The sequence below is a fragment of the Callorhinus ursinus genome, unplaced genomic scaffold (assembly GCF_003265705.2).
Source record: "Callorhinus ursinus isolate GAN/ISIS: 27379988/994484 unplaced genomic scaffold, GSC_fseal_2.0 scaffold16, whole genome shotgun sequence".
In the NCBI taxonomy this organism is placed as follows: domain Eukaryota; kingdom Metazoa; phylum Chordata; class Mammalia; order Carnivora; family Otariidae; genus Callorhinus; species Callorhinus ursinus.
Window position 1 is genome coordinate 2,125,437 of NW_027397078.1, and position 25,663 is coordinate 2,151,099.

At 50.7% G+C, this 25,663-nt stretch overlaps 1 protein-coding gene across 1 annotated transcript; it reads right to left on the minus strand.

Moving 5' to 3' along the window:
• Positions 1–5,243: 5,243 nt before the first annotated feature.
• On the minus strand, positions 5,244–11,467 carry WAS (WASP actin nucleation promoting factor). Its single transcript, XM_025857653.2, has 12 exons — positions 11,281–11,467; positions 10,883–11,023; positions 9,947–10,033; positions 9,734–9,836; positions 9,580–9,621; positions 9,434–9,487; positions 8,591–8,765; positions 7,524–7,566; positions 7,164–7,317; positions 6,562–6,968; positions 6,178–6,292; positions 5,244–5,532 (listed from the first exon to the last, which is right to left on the minus strand). Exons 1-12 carry the CDS (start codon positions 11,410–11,412, stop codon positions 5,477–5,479), a joined length of 1,509 nt encoding a protein of 502 aa, XP_025713438.1. The 5' UTR covers positions 11,413–11,467; the 3' UTR covers positions 5,244–5,476.
• Positions 11,468–25,663: the final 14,196 nt, after the last annotated feature.

Genomic DNA, 25,663 nt, shown 5'->3' on the forward strand with positions numbered 1-25,663 from the left:
CCCGCTCGGTCCCGAAGGCGGGTGCTCGCCAGCGCTTTCCCAGAGTGCGTCTGGGCGGCGGCGGCGGCGGCGGCGGCAACTAAGGTTGCGGGAGGCCCTGCCCGTACGCCGGTCTGTCTGTCACGCTGTCAGCCAATCACGTTGTCAGCCGACCGCACGGAGGATTCTCCGTCCTGTCAGACCCCCAGTTACCACCGTCAGTCAGTCGTCACCACATTTTAACCCCAAGCAGACCGTGACTCCCAAGATGGGACTGTCGCCACGTACAGCTGCTCAGCCGGCCCCCAGACTCAAATCAGACAACGGGTCCATCACCACAGACGACTGTTTAGTCAGACCCCGCTCCCCCCCCCCCATTCACACTGTCTGCCAGTCAACAGCGGCACCCATTCGACCCTCGGGCCAGCTGCGAGTCTCTCAAGGCAGACAGACGGCGCTAACAACTACACTGTTAGCCAGCCTGTCATTGCCTCCGACGGCCCCTTTTTCACACAGCCAGTCAAGCAGCCCGTCTCTCCATGGTACTCTTGCTCCGGGGGCAGCTCCGAAAGCCCCAGGGGAAACCGTCTCACAACCACCAGCCGTGGCCTCAAGCGGGCCATGATTAGGTCAGGACAGGCTGTCATTGTCAGCATCTAATGTCGCTCTCTCGGGCAGATATTCTATCCACTGTTAGTTGGTCGATCTTTAATTCCCTCGGGTGACCCCTCATTCATGCCCTGATCAGGCAGTTACTCCCTCAAAGCAAAGAGTCACAGCAACTGAAGCCTCCACGCCACCTGACAGTGGGTCAGCGGTCTGTCACTTCTCGGGGGAGGCATGCCCACCATTGGTCAGTCATCCAGTCAGTCTCCTCTGACCCAGGGGGGCCCTCAGGGCCGCTGTGGTTCCAACCTGGTACGGCCATCCAGTCAGGTGGCTACACTGATATTTCGATGGGTCAGCTGGCCTGTGACTCGTTCACTGCCCTTCATCGTATTGTCAACCCGCCAGGCAGCCATTCTCAGCATCTGACGGGCCACACGGTCTGGGTGGAGAGTCCCTCACCAGATACAGTTGCTTATCAGGCAGTGACAGATCTGGCCATCAGTCAGCCCGAAATCCCCTCAGGGTAGCCCTCCTTTACGCACCATCAGGCCGTGGCGTCACATCCAGACACACTCCCTCGGGCCAGACGTGACTCCCTGCAATAGTCAGCCATTCACAACATCCCGCCCCCCAGGCGGGCAGCAACAGCTCGCACGGGCCATCAGTCAGCCAGCCTGTCAGTCCCTCAGGAGGCTGCCTGTCTTCTACGCTCTCGGACCACCAGCCGCAGCCGGTCCTAGGCTGGCATAATTTCATTAGATATTCAGTACCTCACAGCATCAGGAAATTGCACTGTCCATTCCTCAAACTGCCCCTCTCCCTGTGGGTCCGTGAGTTATGTAGGCAACCAAATGATTATACGGTTAAGCAAATGGTCGTTCGGTCGGCCTGCCAGTCTAGCTGTGAGCTAGTTGGGAGAAATGGCCAGTCAGTCTGAAGTTCCAGCAGCCCCTGCTTACCGTGAGTGGAACAGCCAGCAGCATGCACCCCACCATGCATCCCCTTCCCTTCCTTTTTCCTTCTAGAACACAGTCAGATGCTGGTCCTCACATGCTCTCAGTCTCCCCGGACAGGCAGAACCCTCCTATTCCCAGAAGTCCAGTCCAACCCGTAAGAATGGCTTGAGGCATGACTGAATCTGGAGGGGGTCATATAGGGGTCTGTGGGTGTTGGGCAAACATCCCTTTGTCAACCTTAAAGATAAAACTGCCTGTTATTTTACCAGCAAAAGATGGGTTTATTCAGGAATAGCTGAGAATTGCAGTGCAGGACAAGCAAGCTATGGCAAAACCATATGCAAGTCCAATAAACAAAGGAGAGGAACATTATGTTATGGAGGAGGAAGTTGGGAGGGGTTGTTTGGAACAAAAGTCTGTTGGAGAAAAGCAAGAGTTCATAGCCATGATGGTTTCTCAGTGGCTGAGCTGCAGGTGTAGTCAATTTCTTATAGGAGCCACAATGTATATCTTTCCCTGTGGGGGGCTTGTAACTGACCATTCTTTCCTGCTGAGATACTTCTTTTGGGTCTGTAATTGACACTTTTTGCTGTAATTGACATTGAGCGGTAGGTTTCCTCTACCAGCCTCCCCTTCTAGCATCCTGAGTCCATTTTAGTAAGGTTTCCCTTTATTAATTTTCATACCTTGGTCCTCCCCAAACAGTATATATAACAGTATATGTAATGCAGTGGGTAAAGGCCTGGGTCTTGGAGCTTAGCTACCCCGGTTCAAATCCCAGCTCCACCATTTACTAAACCGTGTGACCTCAGGCAGTTTCTTCATCTGTAAAACCTCAGATGAGTGACCTTGGGGAGGGCATCTCCCACTCGTGTGGAAATGAATCTTTCTGGAGTAGCATCTTGTCCAGGAGACCTCAAAAGTAAGAGGCCACCCTGTTATTCCTGTGTCCCACTCCCAGCCACTTGTCTGTTCATTCAGCATTAATTCAGTGCCAAGTCTATATTGCCTTGTCCAGTGCTGGGGCCAATATAAGGTCTTATCCATTCCGAGCTGTACAGGTTTGACCTGTTTTTAATGTAAACCTCGTACTCGAGTGTACCACACATACAGAAAGAAGGCACTGACCATGGGGGATCAGCATCACAAGTTTTCACAAGCAAACATACACGTGGAACCAGAACGCAGGTTAAAGGAACATCCCCAGCCAGATTCCAGGAATACTTAAATCTGTAACATCTCTGAAATCTGGCTACGTCTCCCAGGCACTGGTGAGTCATAATTTAATTCGCAGTACTTTTTTGTCTTTCTTGGTGATACATACAATGATGGTGCATTTTATGATCAACGGTGACTCGGGACCAGTCAGTAGTAGGAAGAACAGCAACAGCAGCATCTAATGTTTGTAGATGCCTCAAGGAGCCCCGCACTTTGCAGACACTCGCGTTCTCTCCGCAACCCCGTGAAGTATGCATTTTTAGTCTCAGTTTAAAGATCGAGAAAACTGAGGCCCAGAAATGTCAAGCCACTTGTCCACGGTCAATTCTTTTCCACCAAGCCCGTGCCTGCTGTAGGCAGCGCTCCTGGAGATTCAGAGGTTGTGTAATATAAGGTCTTCTCGAGGACAAAGCCTACTGAGGGGGTCCCAAGACACCCGGATTTCTGGGGTTACCTAGCAGGGAGTGGGGAGGCAGGTGAGTGATAATGACAGGCCCTTCCTAGACTCAGCTCACCCCTGGAGACCTGGCCAAAGTGGGGTGGGGAGTAGAGTGGGAGGTGAAGAACAATGAAAGAGTTAAAAGGAACCCAAGACTCCCTCCTTCTTCTGCTTCTGTGGCTACAGGAGAATTCTTTTTTTTTTTTTAAGATTTTATTTATTTACGTGACAGAGAGAGACACAGCGAGAGAGGGAACACAAGCAGGGGGAGAGGGAGAGGGAGAAGCAGGCTTCCCGCGGAGCAGGGAGCCCGATGCGGGGCTCAATCCCAGGACCCTGAGATCATGACCCGAGCCGAAGGCAGTCGCTTAACCAACTGAGCCACCCAGGCCCCCCTACAGGGGAATTCTTAAGAGCAAAGCCAGCTCTCACCTCCCACACCTCCACCCTGGCCCTGGCTCTCCTTTGCTCCCTCCTCTGACCCCCAGCCTGCACCTCAGATGGTTCGAAATTCTTCCACTGGTCTTGCAGATGGATGAAGCCTGTCCTCTCTGGATTCCTCCTCACTGTTACCTTTCTTCCCACTCCCCTCCTCCTCCTCTAAAGGTAGGATACCTGAGGTCTTGAATCCACCAGATTTCAGAAATGGGAAGGAGTAGACACCTCTGCTAAGACTCTGATGTGCAAGAGCTTCTAATCACTCCCTTGGAAATAGCTTTGAACACCAGGGACAGGGGCGCCTGGGTGGCTCAGTTGTTAGGCGTCTGCCTTCGGCTCAGGTCATGATTGGGATCGAGCCCCGCGTCGGGCTCCCCGCTCGGCGGGAAGCCTGCTTCTCCCTCTCCCACTCCCCCTGCTTGTGTTCCCTCTCTCGCTGTCTCTCTCTGTCAAATAAATAAATAAAATATTAAAAAAATAAATAAGTAAACACCACGGACAGTTTTGCGTTGCTCCTTTTTTTCTGGTGAATAATTCCTAGAAGAGGAGGGGGAACCCAGTGGGATCTCAGTTGCAAATCAGTTACATATCGTTACCGCCCTTGTATAGATGAAGAAACTGAGGCTCAGAGGTGGGGCATCTTGCCCAGGTTCTAGAGCTGATCTGTCTGAGTCTTTGCCTCTTCCACTGCCACTGGCCAGGACTTGGTTTGCGCTGAGAACTAGGCAGAACCAAATTTTAAAATGGAGAGAGGGGTCCTGCCCATCAGGATCCTGGTGTGTGAGTTGTGTGCATGGGAGAGTAAGTCTGACCATTGAGTATTCTCTTGATCTAATATTGTGCCGATTGGACCTTAAAAAAAAAAAAAATAACTAGGGCGCCTGGGTGGCTCAGTTGGTTAAGCGACTGCCTTCGGCTCAGGTCATGATCCTGGAGTCCCGGGATCGAGTCCCGCATCGGGCTCCCTGCTCGGCGGGGAGTCTGCTTCTCCCTCTGACCCTCTTCCCTCTCGTGCTCTCTATCTCTCATTCTCTCTCTCTCAAATAAATAAATAAAATCTTTAAAAAAAAATAACTAAGCAAATAACTGAACAAATAACTCCTGCAAATTCACCATGTTCAACCTCACACCAAGCTTTTCCCCCACCTCAGGGCCTTCGCACAAGCTGCTCCCTCTGCCTGGAATGCCCTCCCCCCAAAGATTTACTGGTTGACTCCTCTCTCTTTAGGTTCTGCACAACTGTCACAGCGTCCTGGTGGCCTTCCCTGGATGTTCCATCTGAAGGCCATTCCCCCTCAGCATATCACAGCCCTTGTCACCGTCTGTAACTATCTTTCATTTCTATGTGATTCCTGGTTTCATATCTGTCTCCTCCACTAGAATGTTGGCGTCACTAGGTTTTCTTCCCACGGCTTTAGCTCCAGGCCCAAGAGTAGTGCCCAGCAACAAATGTTTGTGGGAAGAAAGAAGGGCAGAAGGGAACAGAGAAATAAATGAGGGAACAAATGAGTGAATAAACGAATGAAATGGGAGAGATGAATAAAAGAGACTTTGGGGCTACAGGACCCCAAATTTCCACATTTGGAATATAAACCAACTGAGACTTAGAGAAACAAAAAGACAGTTATTTTATTTTGGTCTCAAAATCCTTATGTGAGGAGAACCGAGAAATTCTGTATAAAAAGGGGCCCTGGCTCCTGCTAGGGTGAATGTTGGGGACCAGCATTGGAAGGGTCGGCGGGGAAGAAACGGGGCCTGAGGGCCCTGGAGGCTGGGAGCGGAGGGCAGCGAGCCGCGGCTGCCGGGGGAGGGGGCTCCGAACAGGTGGCGAGGGGGGTCAGTCGTCCCACTCATCGTCTTCATCCTCTTCGCCGGCCTGGTCCTCCCCTTCATCTGGAGGGAGAGAGAAAGTGGGACTCAGGATGGGCAGAAGGGTTCAGAGGCCGGGGGTGGGGTGAAGTTCCTGGGGTCTGAGAGGTCAAGACTCAGGGTTCTGGGGGGCTGAGGTCTCCTGGGGACCCATGCAGTTGAATGAAGAAGGGGCCCCTCAGAGGAGGGAGAGCGGACGGTGAGGGCTGGAGTTGGAATGAAAGTTAATATCACTGTCAGAAATGTGGTGTCACACAAGGGTTAATGCTCTGTTTCTTTCTTAATGGGGCGAATTTAAGTATTATAGCGAAGGTGGAGTACGTTACAATATTACTATTTCATAGCAGGCTCATGTTAATACTGTTGACCCATAATGGGTTATTGATGATCGCACCGTCAAAAGATGAGGCTTGTTAGAATATTGTCGGGTAATGGATCCATACCGATCTTGCGGACCTACCCTGGGATTAATCCTAATGCTATTGGCAAAGATAGAGTGAATTCTATTATTGTTCCATGATGACAGTGTTAACACTGTCAAAAAGGAGATTGACACGAGAGTCATGATGGGGTGACTGTTACTACTGGTGGTAGCCGGTGGGGGTGTCTTCAGGCCGACACTGGCCCTTGGAAGTGGGCTGGCCGTCCTGGCAAAGGGCGGGCTCTCACCTGAGGAGTGGATGGCTCTGCTTCTCTTCTGCATCACGTGCATCAAGGCTCCCACCAGCCCTTCTGAGCTCTGAGGGGGAGGCTGCAGCGCTGAGCTCTCTGGGGCCCCGGGCGTCTGCACCAAGCAGGGTCCAGCACAGAGGGTTCAAGGCCCGCGATAGGAGCACTCCTCCCTGCCCCTTCCTCGTCATTTCCCCTCCCATACACTCCATTCCCCTTCAGGGTTCCCCACCTACCTCTCCCCACCGGCCTCCCAGCCCTGTCACTGAAACCCAAAAGCCTGGGGCCTCTGCGAGTTTCAGCCCTGGGCCCCAAGATCCTGACTGGCCCAGCACCCCCGAGTCCCAGACCCCCCCACCCATCCTCCATCTCGCCCGTCTTCACCTTGTTCAGCTGAATTCCCTGCCGAATTTGATCCAAAAGTGCCCCCCGACCTCCACCAGGGGCCAGGCCCCCCACAGGCCCCAGAGCAGAAGGTGGGGGAGGGATTGGCCCATCCCCAGAGCTGGGCGGTGGTGGGGGTGGTGGTGGTGGTGGTGGAGGCACGGGGGGGCCTCCAGCTCCAGGGGGCGGAGGGGGCAGTGATCCAGAACGTCCAGTGGCTGGAGGGGGTGGTGGTGGAGGGCCCCCTCGGCCCGGGAGTGGGGGTGCCCGGGGAGTTGGTGGGGGTGGAGCACCTCCCAAAGGTACAGGGGGCAGCGGACCAGAACGACCCTTGTTGCTCCCGATAGTAGGGAGCCGGGGGGCCTGGTTTCCTCCTCTGGATGGCGGCAGGGGTGGTGGAGGCGGCTCTGGGCGGGAGGAATAACACAGAGCTATTGTTACACTTCTCTTCAGAGCCTCGATTTTGCTCATTTGTAACATGGGCACCCTAACTGACCAACTCCTGATTCAAGCAGTGTAAGGGTACCCATGAGGACTGAGTGACTGCAGTGTATCTCTTAGGAACCAGCTCCTAGGGCTGGAAAAAGAAGGAGGGGGCTCACCCTGGCGCCTCATCTCCTGCCGCACAGCCTCCAGCCCACCCTGGTCCTCAATGAAGTCGTAGATAAGTTTGGAGGTCTCGGCATCCGTGAGCTGGGCCTCACTGATTCCTGCCCTGGAGAACAGCCTCCGCAGGTCCGGGTCCAGGTTGTTTACCTGCCCGGGAGGAAAAAGGCGGCGAGGGCAGGGGTCGGGGCATAAGGTGGATAGGGGAGGGGCACGGATTATCATTGGGCCCACCCCAGAGGGGGGATCTGAGAGGAGTGTAGAAAGGGTGGGGTCTGGGGGTAGGTCTGAGCCAGTGGACCACGGAAGGGCAGGCGGGGAGTTAAGTGGGTCAAGGGGTCTTTGGAATTACTCACGTCAAATCCATTCTGGGGGTCCCACCCCACGTGGCTGACATGTCTGGGGGAGGTGAGGAGATCCCAGTGAAGCCCCACTGCCCTTCCTTCTCTCCCTTCCCAGTGAAGCCCTCTCGCCCCCCCCCCTGCCCAGAGGGACTCTGAGGGGCCAGAATTACTGGATGAGTCCTAAGTGAATGAATGAGTGACTGAATGAGAGCAGTAGTTACAGAATTAGGAGTCCCTGGTTTATACTGCCCGTCTGTCCAAACATCCCTTTTTCTACCATCCATACACCCATCCATTTGTCCACCTAGCCATTTGCATTCACCTGTCAGACCACCCATCTATTGTATATTTGTCTTTCTACTCATCTGCCCACATACACCTATTTACCCATTTCTCTGCCAACCTGTCTTCACACACGCTTGTCCATCTACCCATCCATCTACCCATGTGCCCACCTTTCAATCCATCCACTCTTTTGTCTACCTATTCAAAACACACTTCTATTTATCCATCGAACTATCCATTCATCCACGCAACTGGCCACCTATCCATCCCCATCCACCTTCTCTGTGAACCAACCGATAGCCATCCCTCTGTCCAGACACTCATCCACTCACCCATCCATCTACCCTCCCACTTCCCATTTACCCATTCACCCATCCATCCAACCACCTATCCACTCATTCCCCGACCAATCCATTCATTCCTTCCTTCCTTCCTTCATTCGGCCATTCATCTACCCACCCACCCATCTACTCACCCCCCAGCCACCCACGGCGGGACTAAGGGGAAGCAAGTGAGGTGCCTAGGGGGCAAAATTTAAGGAGGCCCTCACTCTCAGAGTCATGAATTGCAGTTGCATGACCCTTAGAATAACTGCCTCTGTAAATTTTGCAACATTAGTGCCTCACTTGCCTCTCCCTAGTCCTGGCCTTGCACCCAGGCACCTACTCACTCATCTCCCTACCCACCCACCCATCCATCTTCCATCCTTCCATCCACCCAGCTCTCTTCCTGTCCATCTTTTCATCTGCACCCCCCAACAGGGATCTGTGGGACTAGCGGGGAGAGGTTCTCACTTGAATCCACTCGGTGCACCAATATCAGCCTTGCTGATCTTCTTCTTCCCTGAACGTTTCTTATCAGCTGGGCCAGGCCCAGGTGCTGGGAGCCCACGGTATCGTGAACTCGTGATGTCGGGGTTCTGGATGTCCACTGTTACTAGCCCCAGGGACAGCTGGCCAGATGCTGGGCCTGTGGGGAGAATAGGGTGATTGAGCCATTGACCTACTTTACCTACCAACCAAAGCATAGGGGCAAGAGATAGGGCGAGTGCTGGGGGAATCTGTGTGTGTGTTTGATGGTCATGGAGGGAGTAGGTGAGGGGTCCAATTAGGGTTTATGGAGAAGTGGATGGGCGGGTTCCACAAACCATTCTTACCTTCACCACTTCATGTATTTATTCATCCACTCATGCTTATCACTTAAGTATTGATTCATTCATTCATGGCTCATTAACCAATTAATTTGTTAAATCATTCATTCAGTCAGTCAGTCAGTCAATCATTGCTTTCTTCACTGATTGAAATGTTATGTCACTTATTCATTTATTTGCTGTTCAATTCATTCACTCATTCATTCATTGAGTCAATCATCCATCCATCCATTCACCCATATATCCACATACTCATTCACCTATACATCTGTACACCCACCTATACATCTATATATCTATGTTTTCATCTTCCCATCAATTCATCCTCCACTCAACCATCTATCCACCCACCCATCCACCCCCCCATTTGCCCACTTATCTCTGCACTCCCCAACTACTCATCCATCCACCCACTCCTCACCCATCTATCCGTCTACTCCCCCACCCACCTGTCCACCCAGAGACACAGGGAAGAATCAGCACTCACCCCCTTGGTCTCCGCCTGGGTGTGGGGGCAGGGGTGGGAGCCCTCCTCTTCTCTCTGGAAAGATGGAATGGGTAGAGAGCTATTACAACCCTGCCATAAGTTCCTGGGCTAGCCCCTTAGTACCCTCCTTGAACTTGAAGACTCACCTTCATTGGCTGGTGCTGGTGGTGGGGGTAGCTGGCGTCTATCTGTGGAGAGACAGGTGGACTGGGAACCAGAACCATAAGAGGGGCTCCTCCAGCTCCCTGCTCTTGCACACACTTCTGCCCAACCTCCTTTCCTCCCCGAAGGCCTCCTCACCTCCACTTTGCCTCTGACTCCTCTTTTGGATCTTCTCCTGCACCAGGGCCCGGAAGGCCTGGGCCTCGCCCTCATCTGCAAAGTTCAGCCCTGCTTGGCAGGCCTGCGTACATCTTGGGCTCAATAGCCTTCCAGGCGCCCCCCCCCACCCCGCACCTTTCCCATCTCCTCCCCACACCCCACCTGAGGCCCAGGGGTTGAAGGGTCACTCACATCTCCAGCGAAGGTGTGGAAGAAGGGGGTGGGAGTGGAGTAGACCAACTGTGAGTACAGCTCCTGTTCCCAGAGCAGCCGGCCAGCCTGGAGAGGTGGGGAGGGGGCACATTAGCAGGGAGGCATGCCCTGGGTGGCAGGCCTCTGTTATCTGGGCAAGGAGAATGGTGTCCTAATTTGGGGCCCCAGGATCAGATTGGAGACTTCCAGCTTATCATCAGAGTTAGGGGTCTAGATGTCAGGTGTGGAGGGTTGGGGTACCATATGGGAGTTAGACATTGCAGTCAGAGATTTGGATTTGGGGTTCAGGGCCCCAGATGTGGGACTTGGGGGCTTGAATATGAGGGTTTAGGACTCCAGTCCTAGGAAACAGCCCATTCATAGACTCCATCTTACATCCTTCCTTTATGGGGGGGGGGGCCTTCATTTGGGCAGGTAGGGCTCCAGTACTGGGAGTTGGAGTTGAGATTTGAGGTTCAGACACACAGACTTGAAAGTTTTGGGGGTCATTCAGTCAAGGTATATACAATTTGATGTTTGTGAGGCAGAGCTATGGCTTAGGAGCTAGGCAAACATTTAGGGTCCAGGAGTTTTGATGGGGGGATTTCTGGAACCCAAAAGTTTGAGTTTAGAACAGATTTGAGGTTCAGGTAAAAATACAGTGCCCATTTATTTATTTATTTTTTTGAGTTCATGAAACAGATTAGATTTAGGAGCTATACTGATAGTTGGGGGGTTATAAATCTTGACATGGGGATCCTGGGGTCAGTCATCAAAGACAAAGAAAGCCAAACCAGAGTTTGACGTCTAGATGAGGTCTTTGGTTCTGGGGCTCAGGGGTTCACTGCTCTGTCCAACGCCTTGGGGCTTTAGACACAGATCTGGGTTTGCAGGTTGAAAACCGGTGTGCACGTCCAGCGGGGGGATGGGGGTCACCTGAAGGCCATAAAGACGGATGAAGTAGGACTTCTGGGGGTTATCCTTCACGAAGCACACAGCCCCACAGTGCTCCTTGGTCCAGTGGTCAGCTCCAGGAGGTAGTGCCAGGTACAGCTGAACAACGGCAGTGGCCAGTGTCTGGGAGGGAAGAGCAGGGCTCAGGGGCAAAGAGGGTCTAGTTCTTCCTTGTCCACGGCTGTCCTGGCTCCAAAGGAAGAGCCGAAGCCAGAGGGAAAGTAGACAGACACCGCAATCAAGATCTTCCTGGGATTGTTGAATGGGGGTAAGTGGGTTTTAGGAGAGGAGATGATGGAGAAGGGAAGGAAGAGGGGAGGAGGGGAAGAAAGAGGAGGAAAGGGAGGGAGACAGGGAGGGCCAGGAGCTGCCCAGCTCACCCAGCATTTCCGACCCAGCATCTCGAAGAGTCGCTGGTTCTCGTGGTCCTGGAGGAGTGTGGAGGGCATGTTCTGCTGAACCCCTGGTCCTCCGCGACCCCCAGACCTGCCTCCTACAGGGCCCCCACTCATGGTGCCTCCTGCCCTTGTCCTCTCCTGCCAGGCTCTGGGTGTGGGGTAAGAAGAGGAACTTCCGCAGTGCACAGGGGAACAGGAAGTACAAAAAACCACAAGGGAAACAAGTCCTCCAGGGGCCCCGGGGTGGGCCCGGCCTCCTCCTCCCTCCCTTGGACAGGCTTGGACCCTCCTCCCTCAGAATGAGGCCCTCCTCCATTTGGCTGGTTGAGACCCATCTTTGGGGCCAGCTCATGTCCTCCTCCTTCTTCCTTACTCCCCGAGGCCCATTTCCCTCGGACTGGCTCAGATCCTCCTCCCTCTGATTGGCTGGGAGCAAGAGCTAGGCCACTGCTGCACTTCTTTTTTTTTTTTTTTTTTTTTTTTAAAGATTTTATTTATTTATTTGAGAAAGAGAGAGTGAGAGACAGCACGAGAGGGAAGAGGGTCAGAGGGAGAAGCAGACTCCCCGCTGAGCAGGGAGCCCGATGCGGGACTCGATCCCGGGACTCCGGGATCATGACCTGAGCCGAAGGCAGTCGCTTAACCAACTGAGCCACCCAGGCGCCCCACTGCTGCACTTCTGCTGGAGGACGCTATGGTGGGGAGCAGTCCGGGGGCTGAGCGGCCTCCTTCCTCCCCAAAGCATCCAGCTGCTCTGGGCCTGAGGCCCAAGGCCCCTCGTGCGGAAGGGTTACCGTGTTAAAACTTTTCCTCTAATAACATTGTGATATTTTCCTCTAATAACATTCCCTCCTGGCTCGTGAGACCCCCAACAATGCACGGACACCCAGCTCCCTTCCCCATCCCTTACCCCTGCCTCCCCGCAGTTCCCAAATCACTTTCTGCCTCTCATCCCTTCACAGCATATATGACTGCCTAGGCAACGTCTAGTTTAATCCCCCATCTTGTTTAATCCCCCGTTGCTTTTGAACCTTTAAAAGTCTGGATTCTTGGGCGCCTGGGTGGCTCAGTTGGTTAAGCAACTGCCTTCGGCTCAGGTCATGATCCTGGAGTCCCGGGATGGAGTCCCGCATCGGGCTCCCTGCTCGGCGAGGGGCCTGCTTCTCCCTCTAACCCTCCCCGCTCTCATGTACTCTCTCTCTCTCATTCTCACTCTCTCAAAATAAATAAATAAATCTTTAAAAAAATAAATAAATAAAAGTCTGGATTCTTGAGGCGCCTGGGTGGCTCAGTCCTTAAGCGGCTGCCTTCAGCTCAGGTCATGGTCCCAGGGTCCCGGCCCCATGTCGGCGGGCTCCTTGCTCAGCAGGGAGCCTGCTTCTCCCTCTCCCCCTGATTGTGCTCTCTCTCTCTCTCTCTCTCACTCTCTCTCTCTCTCTCTGTGTGTGTCAAATAAATAAATAAATACAATCTTAAAAAATAAAATAAAATAAAAGTCTGGATTCTTCAGAGTCTTGCTTTTTCTCCCCCACACAATCAGTGTGCCTCCGTTCCCTCACTTCCCATGAGCAAATGGACCCGGTAAGGGTGTATGTCCCATAGGCTGTTAGGAGGACTTATTTATTATTTATTTTCCTTTAAATTTTTTTATTGTTATGTTAATCACCATACATTACATCATTAGTTTTGGATGTAGTGTTCCATGATTCGTTGTTTGTGCATAACACCCAGTGCTCCACGCAGAACGTGCCCTCTTTAATACCCATCACCAGGCTAACCCATCCCCCCACCCCCCTCCCTTCTAGAACCCTCAGTTTGTTTTTCAGAGTCCATCGTCTCTCATGGTTCGTCTCCCCCTCCGATTTCCCCCCCTTCATTCTTCCCCTCCTGCTATCTTCTTTTTTTTCTTAACATATATTGCATTATTTGTTTCAGAGGTACAGATCTGTGATTCAACAGTCTTGCACAATTCACAGCGCTCACCATAGCACACACCCTCCCCAATGTCTATCACCCAGCCACCCCATCCCTCCCAACCCCCCACCACTCCAGCAACCCTCAGTTTGTTTCCTGAGATTAAGAATTCTTCATATCAGTGAGGTCATATGATACATGTCTTTCTCTGATTGACTTATTTCACTCAGCGTAACACCCTCCAGTTCCATCCACATCGTTGCAAATGGCAAGATCTCATTCCTTTTGACGGGTGCATAATATTCCATTGTATATATATACCACATCTTCTTTATCCATTCATCTGTCAATGGACATCTTGGCTCTTTCCACAGTTTGGCTATTGTGGACATTGCTGCTATAAACATCAGGGTGCACGTACCCCTTAGGATCCCTACATTTGTATCTTTGGGGTAAATACCCAGTAGGGCAATTGCTGGATCGTACGGTAGCTCTATTTTCAACTTTTTTTTTTAAGATTTTATTTATTTATTTGAGAGAGAGAGATAAACAGCATGAGAGGGGAGAGGGCCAGAGGGAGAAGCAGGCTCCCCGCTGAGCCAGGATCCTGATGTGGGACTTGATCCCAGGATTCCGGGATCACGATCCGAGCCGAAGGTAGTCGCTTAACCAACTGAGCTACCCAGGCGCCCTATTTTCAACCTTTTGAGGAACCTCCATACTGTTTTCCAGAGTGGTTGCACCAGCTTGCATTCCCACCAACAGTGTAGGAGGGTTCCCCTTTCTCCGCATCCCCGCCAGCATCTGTCGTTTCCTGACTTGTTAATTTTAGCCATTCTGACTGGTGTGAGGTGGTATCTCATTGAGGTTTTGATTTGGATTTCCCTGATGCCGAGCGATGTTGAGCACTTTTTCATGTGTCTGTTGGCCATTTTGTTAGGAGGATTTAAATGGGTCAATATTTACAGAGGTCAGAACATCGCTTGTAGGGCTTGCCTATCACTGACTTGACCAGATTATGCCAGGCTCTTCCCCCAAGTGGATGCTAGCTCAGTCCTCATGCCTCCTTGGGCCTCGGTTTACCGTTTGGGGACATGAAGCTCTCGGCCACATACAGCACAACTCACAACTCAGCTTCTGGAACCCACAATTCACCAGGCAATTTCGTACCTCCGGGCCTGTAGCGCCTTCCAGCCTGTTCGTGGGGCAAGGCCCTGCTTTGTTCCTTAAAAAAACTATTGCAGGGACGCCTGGCTGGCTCAGTCAGTTCAGCATCTGCTTCGGCTCAGGTCACGATCCCAGCGTCCTGGGATCGAGCCCCACATCGGGCTCCTTGCTCAGCAGGGAGCCTGCTTCTCCCTCTACCTGCTGCTTCCCCTGCTTGCGCTGTCTCTCTCTGACAGTATAAATAAAAATAAATTTTTAAAAAAGCCATTGCTGGGGCACCTGGGTGGCTGTCGTTAATCGTCTGCCTTCGGCTCAGGTCATGATCCCAGGTCCTGGGATCGAGCCCTGCGTCAGGCTCCCTGCTCGGCGGGAAGCCTGCTTCTCCTCTCCCACTCTCCCTGCTTGTGTTCCCTCTCTCGCTGTGTCTCTCTCTCTCAAATAAATAAATAAAATCTTAAAAAAAAAAAGCCATTGCATTCATTCATTTTTATACTGCTCATTGTGCTCCTGCTGGGTGCCAAGCCTATCTCCAGTATCTGGCACAAACTAGACACTCAATAAACGTTTACTGAAGGAATCAATGAGGGATTAGTGTCTAATTTGATTTAGTGTTTTCTGAAATTTTTCTAAGTGCCTTACATTTATTAACTCGTTTCACCTTCACAGATGACCCCATGAGGTAAACACTACTCTTATCCCCATTTTACTGATAGGGAAGTTGAGGCCCAGGGAAGTAAGCTAACTTGCCCAAGATCACCCGGCTCGTGAATGGTGGAGTGGAGGCCAAATATGTGAGAAGTGATTCCTAATCTGTCAAGCGTCACATGGGGGCAGAGACAAAATTCTTCTGCTCTTTCTCTGCCTTTTGTTCTCCACCTTCCTCTTCCTTCTTTCTCTGCCCCTAGATCTGTCTCCCTTAAGTCTATACCAGGGGGCCTTAAGCCTCTGCTACATTTGCATTAACATTTAAAAGTTCTGGGCGCCTGGGAGGCTTAGCTGGTTGAGCGACTGCCTTCAGCTCAGGTCATGATGCCGGAGTCCCGGAATCAGTCCCGCATCAGGCTCCCTGCTCAGCGGGGAGTATGCTTCTCCCTCTGACCCTCTCCCCACTCATGCTCTCTCTCTCTCAAAAAAATAAAGAAAATCTTTAAAAAAAATAAAATAACATTTAAAAGTTATATATTTCTGGGGTGCCTCAGTGGTGCAGTCGGTTGAGCGTCCGACTCTTGGTTTCGGCTCAGGTGGTAATCTCAGGGTCATGGGATCGAGCTCCGTGTAGGGCTCCACACTCAGTTCGAGGTCAGCTGAAGTTTCTCTCTCCCTCTGCTTCTCTCTCTCTCTCAAATAAATAAATAAATCTTTAAAAAAATTTTAAGATTTTTATTTCTTTATTTATTTGACAGAGAAAGACAGAGAGACCACAAGCAGGGGGAGTGGCAGAGGGAGAAGCAGGCTCCCCATGGAGCAGGGAGCCCGATGTGGGGCTCGATCCTAGGACCCTGGGATCCTGACCTGAGCCAAAGACAGATGCTTAACCGACTGAGCCACCCAGGTGCCCACAAATAAATCTTCTTTTAAAAAGTTATATATTTCCTGTGCTTCTAAGTAGCAGACAGGTTGAAAATGTATACTCTTGGGCGCCTGGGTGGCTCAGTTGGTTAGGCGACTGCCTTCGGCTCAGGTCATGATCCTGGAGTCCCGGGATCGAGTCCCGCATCGGGCTCCCTGCTTGGCGGGGAGTCTGCTTCTCCCTCTGACCCTCTTCCCTCTCGTGCTCTCTATCTCTCATTCTCTCTCTCTCAAATAAATAAATAAAATCTTTAAAAAAAAAAAAAAGAAAATGTTTACTCTTCTCTAACTAAAAAAAACTAGAGTTTTGTTATTTTAGTCCCTAACAGAATGAGTTTCCCCACCCTGGAATATAGTGATTTGGTAATAATTTTTCAGATTATCCAAATTATTGAATTACTTTGTTGACCTGCATAAGGAATGGGGAGCTGGCTTATTTCACTTTTATGTATCCCCATCGGTTCTTGCTTTTCTGCACTGGATGACAGTCTTTGGTGACGTGATGACCTTAAAGGTAATGTGCTCTCCAGGGTCTTCAAATAGATTTAAAAAGAACAAGAACCTTAATATAGCTTTTATGGTTCTCAGCAGGAGGGTAGGTCGAATATGAGTCAGCCCACCACAGCTGGGAGCAGTAGTTCCAGCTTACTTCTCAGTAAGCCAGTGAATACCCAGAAAGCCCCAAGAACCAGGATATACCCAGTAACTTAGACCATCCTGATGTCCCTCCGCCACCTCCTCCTGCCACAGCCCCCCCAACCCCCTGCCCCGGGGTCACCAGATGGAGAACCATTTCCTGTTTATATCCTGCGCTTATTTTGCTTTATTCTGAGAGGAGATTGCCTACAAGATCCTGACTGCCACACCTCAGGCCCTGAGTAGGGAATAAGACACCGTCAGTGATAAGACATGGGGTTATCTTCCTCACTTTGGTCCTACCGCACGACTGAGTCCACAGAAGAGACGTAGGCAAATGTAGGGTCCTACTGCTGTCCTCTAGGACCAAACTGAGGCCAAGATGGCAACATTTTCTTTGCCACGCCATCTTTCTCCTCCACTTCCCCCCCCCCCCCCCCCCCCCCCCCCGCCTCCCGTGGTCCTCTGGACCCCAGACTGAGGAGTGCTCCTTCGGGTAGGCGGAAGGAAGCAGCAGTGCCCAACCCTCTGACCCAATCCTTTGACCATCCTGGAATGACATTCAGGTACATGACAAGTCTCGGTGGTGTGGGGCTGTCCCCCCGCATCCTAGGCCCCTGCCCATTCAATGCCGGAGCACCCCCGTCATTGTGACAACCAAACTCGGCCAACCGGGAATTTCTAAAACACACCCCCCAGGTACCAGGAAGGAACGTGACTCTTGTCTGTCTTGTTCATCGCCGTATGCCCACCACCCTGGCACAAGGCACAAGACCCTGCACGCTGTTCAATCAGTATTTGTGGACTAATCATCCTACAGTCCAGCTATCTGTGCTGTGATTTACTGCCCTCTCTTCATCCTCCACCCCCACCCCCCCGCCCCAGCCTGGGGAAAGGGGGAAGAAAAGAACTCAGTGCAGGGGCCATTCTCTCTCACAGAGGTGTCTAAACCGTTCATGGACGCTATGGGCAAATGGGTGCTTTCTTAGGGGTGCTCAGGAGGGGAGCTGATTTCTAGTTCTGGTGGGGGTGGAGGGAGGATGGGGGCACACAGAAAAGCAGAGACACCTGGAAAGATAAGAATGGCTCAGTGGCGGGGCACCGGGCTGGCTCAGTTAGTCGAGCATGTGACTTTTTTTTTTTAAAGATTTTATTTATTTATTTGAGAGAATGAGAGAGAGAGAGAGAGAGAGAGGGAGGGAGCACATGAGAAGGAGGAGGGTCAGAGGGAGAAGCAGACTCCCCGCTGAGCAGGGAGCCCCATGTGGGACTCGATCCCGGGACTCCTGGATCATGACCTGAGCCGAAGGCAGTTGCTTAACCAACTGAGCCACCCAGGCGCCCGAGCATGTGACTCTTGATCTCAGAGTCATGAGTTCAAGCCCCACGTTGGGCGGAGAGCTTACTTTAATAAAAAAGCAAAAAAATGGCTCAGTGGTTAGAACCACAAATTCTGGACCCTACATTCTGGCTCTGGCTGTGCCACTTATGAGCTGTTTTTTTTTTTCCTTTAAATATTTTATTTATTTGTTGAGAGGGAGAGTGTGTGTATACAAGCGGGGGTGGGAGGCAGAGGGAGAGGGAGAAGCAGACTCCCCACTGAGCAGGGAGAGGGATGCGGGACCATTCTTGTTCCAAGGGGTGATCCTAGGACCCTGGGATCATGACCTGAGCTGAAGCCAGATGCTTAACCAACTGAGCCACCCAGGCGCCCCCACTTAGGGCTGTTTAAAGTCTGGGAGCCTTGGGGCGCCTGGGTGGCTCAGTCATTAAGCGTCTGCCTTCGGCTCAGGTCATGGTCCCAGGGTCCTGGGATCGAGCCCCACGTCTGGCTCTCCGCTGAGCGGAGAGCCTGCCTCTCCCTCTCCCTCTGCCTGCCTCTCTGCCTACTTGTGCTCTCTGTCAAATAAATAAATAAAATTTATAATAAATAAATAAATAAAAGTCTGGGAGCCTCGCAGTGCCTCCCTTTTCTCATCCATAAAGTGAAGATAATAGCAGTTAAGGTTGTTGGGAAGGCTAAATAAGATAATTCATGCAAAGTGATTAGGCCATGTTGTAATTATGCATTATTGTTGTTTTTCTGAAATAGCTGAGTAACTTGGATGAATGAACTCTCATCCCTCAGCCCTGCTCCAATCTTCTCCTCACCCTCCTCCATACCACTTTCAGGTCCCACCGCCCTTGGTGGATGGTGAGACCCAGAACACCTGACCACCTTCCCACTGCCCTTTCTCTACCTTCCCTTGCTGCAAAGACCATCTCAGAGATGTGGGGGGGGGGGCAGCCGGACTCCTCCAGGGCCGTCACGTGGTCCTGGAGCCCTCCCTGGCAACCTCGGAGGTCCCACCCACCACTTGCTTCCTGTCCTACTCCCCGAACCTGCACAGGAAAACTGCCAGCCAGCCCTCCCCTTCCCTTCTAGGTTTGTGGCTGCTAACCTCGGGCCAGCCGGGGAGCCAAAGGTCCCCTTCTAGTCCCTACACTGCCCACCCCCTCAAAGTCACCAACTCTCCCTAGACAGGTGCTCGCTACTTCCCTAGACCGCAATGTTTGTGACCCCGTGTCCCTTCCCTAGTCTGTGACACCAGAATTGTGCACACCGAGCGTGTGTGACCCCTTGAGGGTCCAAATCCCCATGTGTGTGACTCCTGGAGTATCCGCGTTCCGGTCTGCGTGTCCCAAGGGCAGCTCACACCCTTGGCCGTGTGGACCCCCAGGAAGGTTAACACCGCCGCCTGGAACGGACCACAGAGGGGCGTGGGGAGGAACGCGAAATGGAACAGTCCGCCCAGGACCGTACCACTAGGAAGGGGACGGCCACCTCACAACATACCATTTGTTCGTGGGGGAGGACTGCGACAGCTGCCTCAATCCGTAATAGAGAGGGCATGTCACCATCTGGCTTGTCCCTAGATTCCCGTCCGGTCCTCCCGACTCCCACCCGCCTCGGGCGTGCCTCACGCTCTGGTCGCGCCCTCGGCCTCACTCACATCCGCCATCTTAACCACTCTCACCGCCCCCCTCCATTCCCTAGAAGCCGCTGTCAGTGTACCCGAGCCCCCAGTAGGCTCAGGGGTGCAGAGAGCCGGCTCGGAGACTGCCGTGGGCTCTGATTGGTCGATGGCCGCATTCTCCCTGGGCCTCGGAGACAAACACGGCCCGCCTCCGCTCTCTCGCGCCGGGCTCCCATTGGTCACGCGCTCGGAGCATGTGCAGTGGATGCCAGACCGCGGTGCCGGGCCGCTAAAGCGAGGCTGTGGGAGGTTTCGCATCGCGGGCTCGGATACCGCGCCCGGGGCTCAGAGGGGTTCACCTGTAAGAACGGGCAGGAGGGGGTGCCTCCCCTTGGGGGTTAGTGAGATGACCCACCGGGGCGTGGCGCTCCGTGTAACCTCGAAATTGTAAAGTCTAACAAACCTAGTAGGGTTTTCGTGCCTGCACCCCAGGTTTCTTGCATTCCTTTATTCTCTAGTTAACACAAAATCGAAGGCGTTCTTTGAGTTTGGGTTCTAGGAACTACTCCAGGAACTACTCAGAAGTTAGTTTAATAAAATTACGCCGCAGTAGGACGGGCGTAGGTGGGCTGTCTGGCTCTCCCTAAATACCATAAATTGCAGAGTGGACGTTTTACGGTCTTTGGATTCAATGTACTAAAGTTATTAATTTTACTCCTCTGACAAACGGGTACAAAGTTTACAGCGGTTAAGGTCCCTCCTGGCGAGGGATCTGACAAAGTGTGTTTAAGAGAATAAATACTTTCCCCAGTTTTCGATGCACAAAGCAATGGTTTTGGAGCATTAGGCCCGGCCAGAGGGGACAGGATTGTTGGCGATTGATATGTATTATTTAATATACATCGTAGGTGATACAGCCAGTTACCTGCTTTAAAGTTGGCAATGTTTGCATTATATATGTATGTAAATTAAAATATAAGTATATATTACGTGCATTATAAAATACATATAAATAACTATAAGTACATGATTCATAGGCATATAGATGATGTAAATGGAGGAGTGGGACCTCAGTTCACTGTCCTGGGTCAGTCACATGCTCAAAGGCAAGTAATTTGATAATTTCACATGGTGCCCTCAATTTTAGGAGGCCTGGGCCCTGAGCCCTCTGCCTTCACCAGGTAGGGGCAAATTTCCTTTAGTTTGCTTGGAAACTCCAAATTTATGCTCAGCACTGCCTGCACTGCTTTTGCATCAGCTCTGATCATTATTTTAAGTGTGTATATGGGAGCTTGGGGTGCTGGGTAGAACAAATCAAAGGTTAGGTTAAAGTGTGGGTACTTTGTCATCCCTGAATGTTTCTGATGGTGGCTGGGTTTGTAACACACATACTTCGGTTTAATATCTTCACCCAAGGGCCAATGTTGGTAGGAGGTGCATTGTATTTGTTTGGGATCTAGCCCTAATGGTTATAGTATGGTGTAGCCCAACATGCAATAGCTCTACAGTCTCTTTCCAGAAATACACCCCAAAGTGATATGATTGAAGAAGATGGAGGGGAACAAAAGAAAAACTTCAGCTTATGAATAAAAGAATGAGCCCATTTGCAAAAAATAAAATGCTGAAAGAAAACCTCCAATAAATGTGGCTCGCATTATTATGCTGGCAGCCCTTTCAATTACACGAATTTCTTCACCAGCAAACCCAGTTTAGACTTGAGAAAAAAAGTTGTTTTGTGTCTATTTGCTAGGTTTGGCAACTATGGGAAAACAATGCGTGTGTGTTTATAATCTTATGATCAATGGAACTTTCAGGAAATTGGGGATAAATATGCACATATGCATAGTGTTAGCATAACTTGCCTGAGTCCTGCAAGTTAAGTCAGGAAGCTTTAAAATGTATATTTTTGGCCACCGATGGTCTTTTAAAATCGAAGCAAAATCTCTTAAAGCTATTTTTTCACTTATGATTTTTTTTTATTTGTGACTGAAAGATATTTTGTCAATGTTTACAAATATTCAGGAGGCTGGGCATGGGGGCTTAGCTACACAGTGGGGTGGGGTGGGGCAGGATTGCACAGCTGGGACATTTGGGGGGCAGGGATTTAACAAAAAAGGAAAAAAATTCATCTTTTCAAAGCTTTTTTTTCCTGAAAAAGTAGTAATAGTCTTATCAAAGATAGATGAACTTCTGTGTAAAATTTGAATTACAAAAGAATTATAGCAGTGCAGGGTATTTGGCGCCGGGTGAGGCCAGGTACCAAACAGTCTCTCCTCCCTCCTTAAGGCTCTGAATATCTGCTGTGAAAGCCCTAAATGCCTTAGCCCTTTGGGTTTCAAAGAGAGTCAAAATAGTTACCAGGCTAGAGTGCGGTTGAGTGGCCAGGCAGCTTCTGAGCCTCATCCCAAAGATATATTTTCCCGGAAGAAAGAAACCATGTGTTGAAATGAAAACAACTAATTGGAATAAAATATCTTGTAATCGGTTTATTTATTTGTTTATTTATTAATATTTTATTTATTTATTTGACAGAGAGGGAACACAAGCAGGGGGAGTGGGAGAGGGAGAAGCAGGCTTCCCGCTGAGCAGGGAGCCCGATGTGGGGCTCCATCCCAGGACCCCGGGATCATGACCCGAGCCGAAGGCAGACGCTTAACTGACTGAGCCACCCAGGCGCCCCAAGAAAGGTTTCTTTAAGCAATTATGAGGCTTCACTGTGAGAACTGTTCACTACAAGGTATATTATGGGCAAGTGATAGTATAGCATTTGAATACCTACTTATTAGTCTGGATAACCAGTTGAAGGTGCTGTATAATTTTAAATGTAGGAACAGCATTCTTCAAGATCTAGGGAGAAAGTGTAAAAATTGCCTGATTATTTGAATACATACACTCAGTGTATTACAGAGCTCTTTCCACTGCCAAAGAGTAGTCATAATGTTTGCTTGGTTTCAAACCAAATCCGTAACGTTAAAATACATAATTTCCATCAGCAACTTGTTGGCGTTGGGTGAGGGGAAGTCCTTCCTTGTACAAAGATATGTGATTTTGGGGCGCCTGGGTGGCTCAGTTGGTTAAGCTTAAGTGTATGCCTTTGGCTCAGGTCATGATCCCAGGGTCCTGGGATCGAGCCCTGCCTGGGGCTCCCTGCTCGGCAGGAAGCTATCTATCTCAAATAAATAAATAAAGTCTAAAAAAAAAGACTTTACTTATTTATTTGACAGAGAGAGACACCGAGAGAGGGAACACAAGCAGGGGGAATGGGAGAGGGAGAAGCAGGCTCCCCGCCGAGCAGGGAGCCCGATGCGGGGCTCGATCCCAGGACCCTGGGATCATGACCTGAGCCGAAGGCAGACGCTTAACGACTGAGCCACCCAGGCACGCCTAAATAAATAAAGTCTTAAAAAGATATGTGGTTTCTGCTGAAGACTTTCAAAGACATTCTCTAATGCAATGTTATTAAAAGGATCTTTTATGTCCCTGCCCAAATGAACATTGAATTTCAGGCTGAGACTTTCCATTGCATCTTTTGATTAAGCAGCAAGTAGGTTTGTGTCCAATATTCATTGAAATAGCAAACTGAAATCCATCCCCCCGTTGCAGAGGGTAAGCTGAACCACAAGGCTGAGAGACCTCCAGAAACTCAGGCAAACAAATGTGTGTATATACTTTACATGCGCACTCACACACAGGTGTGCAAGTATTCGTGTGGCTCACAGAGCCATGGATTGGTCAGGGGCCTCAAGGGGAAAAACCTAATATTGTGGAGGGTTTGAAGTGATTCGGTAGGTGACACCCCCTTACTCCATACCCAATTATTTTTCTCAAGTAGTTCAATGAAGTTACCACACAAGAGTTTGGGATTTAATCTTAGGCAGGAGAGGACCACCTATAAAATTTATGGAATGCATTAGATCCAGGTAATCAAAATTCAACAAATATATTTTTTTAAGATTTTATTTATTTATTTGACAGAGACACAGCGAGAAAGGGAACACAAGCAGGGGGAGTGGGAGAGGGAGAGGGCGAAGCGGGCTTCCCGCCCAGCAGGGCGCCCGATGCAGGGCTCAATCCCAGGACCCTGGGATCATGACCTGAGCCGAAGGCAGACGCCCAACGACTGAGCCACTCAGGCACCCCTCAACAAATATTTTTTAAAGATTTCATTTATTTATTTGATAGAGCACAAGCAGGGGAGGGGCAGAGGGAGAGAGAGAAGCAGGCTCTACTCCATCAGATGTCTACTGAACATCTACTACATGCCAGGCAGTCTGTCGGATGCTCTATCTACATTCTCCCCTTTAACCTTCACGACAAACCGACAAGGGGGATATTTTGTCCGCATTTTACTCATGAGAAAACAGATTCAGAAAATATAGGTGACTTGTTTGCTCAGGATCACAGAGTCAGCACAAATAAGGCTGGGCCCCTGTCCTCTTAACTCTGGCTCCCATTACCCAGCCTCTCACCCCATTCATCTAGCAAACTTCTATTCATCCTTCAGAGCTTAGCTGAGATCCCACTCTCCCCGGAACTCCTTCCCGGGCACGCTGAGTTCAGGTTCTGTTGCCTCCTCATGAACTCGTGTATCCCTCCTCTGTAAGCAGTAAGTGGGCAAGCCTTTCAGCCTTATTTCACAGCATCAGGTATATGGGAGACATTAAAGGAATAGCTACTGGAGGGGCGCCTGGCTGGCTCAGTCGGTAGAGCCTGCGACTCGAGATCTCAGGGTTGTGAGTTCAACCCTCACAATGGGCATGGAGTCAATTTAAAATTTACAAAAAATTGCTATTGGGGAGCCTGGATGGCTCAGTTGGTTAAGCGTCTGCCTTTGCCTTGGGTCATGATCTCAGGGTCCCGGGATTGAGCCCTGCTCAGGGGGAGTCTGCTTCTCCCTCTCCCACTGTTCCCCCTCCCCCTGCCTCATGCTCTCTGTCTCTCTGTCTCTCTCTCTCTCTCTCAAAATAAATAAATAAATAAATAAATAAATAAATAAAATCTTTAAAAAAAATAGCTATTGGATGAGTGACTAAACAAAGGTGTGAATGATGCACGTCAAAGATTTCCACCCCCCACCCAGTCTCCTTCCTTGCAAAGGGCCAGGCCAGGGCTGAACCCCCTTGGGGTGGGGGACACAGTACAGACAGGAAGGAGACCTGCCCTTGTGAGTTCCCTGCTGGTTAGGGAGACATTCCAGAAAATGATGGGAATGCAGAGTGCCCTGAGCTGGAGGAGAGGATAGGGTGGAGGGAGGGCAGCTAGGGAAAGGAAAATCAACGGATGTCATCAGAGATGAAACAAATTGTTTCATCCAAATAATGTTCTCAAGTCAAATATGAGAACAATCATGTGAATATAAATTATGGACTGGAGAACTGAGCCTGACACCTTTTAAATAAAGGATTTTTAAGGATTTATTTATTTAATTGAGAGAGAGAGAGAGAGAACATGCTTGCGGGAGCAGCGGGGAGGGGCAGAGGGAGAGAAGCAGACTCTGCCCTGAGCCTGGAGCCTAACTCCTGACTCTGGGATCAGTCTCATGACCCTGAGATCATGACCTGAGATGCAGACCTGAGATTGTGACTGGAGCCGAAATCAAAAGTCAGATGCTGAACCGACTGAGCCACCCTGGTGCCCCAAGCCTGACACCTTTAGAGTCCGATGCTGATGCCTTGGAACTACTGGCAAATAATAGATCACCTGCAATAATTACTCCTTTGTAAATAACAAATCACTCACAGGTAAAAGTGTGTGTATTTAGCCTGTCCCCTTGTGCTCACTTCCTCAGTCATACATTGTCCTTTGTCCTGGCTCCCGGCTCCGGTCCTCACTTGGCTGGTTCTCTCTTTGGACCAGGATGAGCTCCCTGCGAAGGCTGGAAGCGATGTGAGGACAGGAGTAATGAGTGACTCATATTTTGTGTTCCCTCCACGGTGTTTGGGGCGAGTCAGACCAAAAGCTGGAGGGAGGTAGAGGATGGGTGCCCGATGGGTAATGTATTGCTTTCCTATAAATGTGGACTGCGATGCGTTTGTCTCTCAGATCCTAATTCACCTTTTCCTGGTCTGATAGTTTTGGATTTCACTCCCAGGAGGCACCAGCGGCTTGCCTCTGCCCAAGGC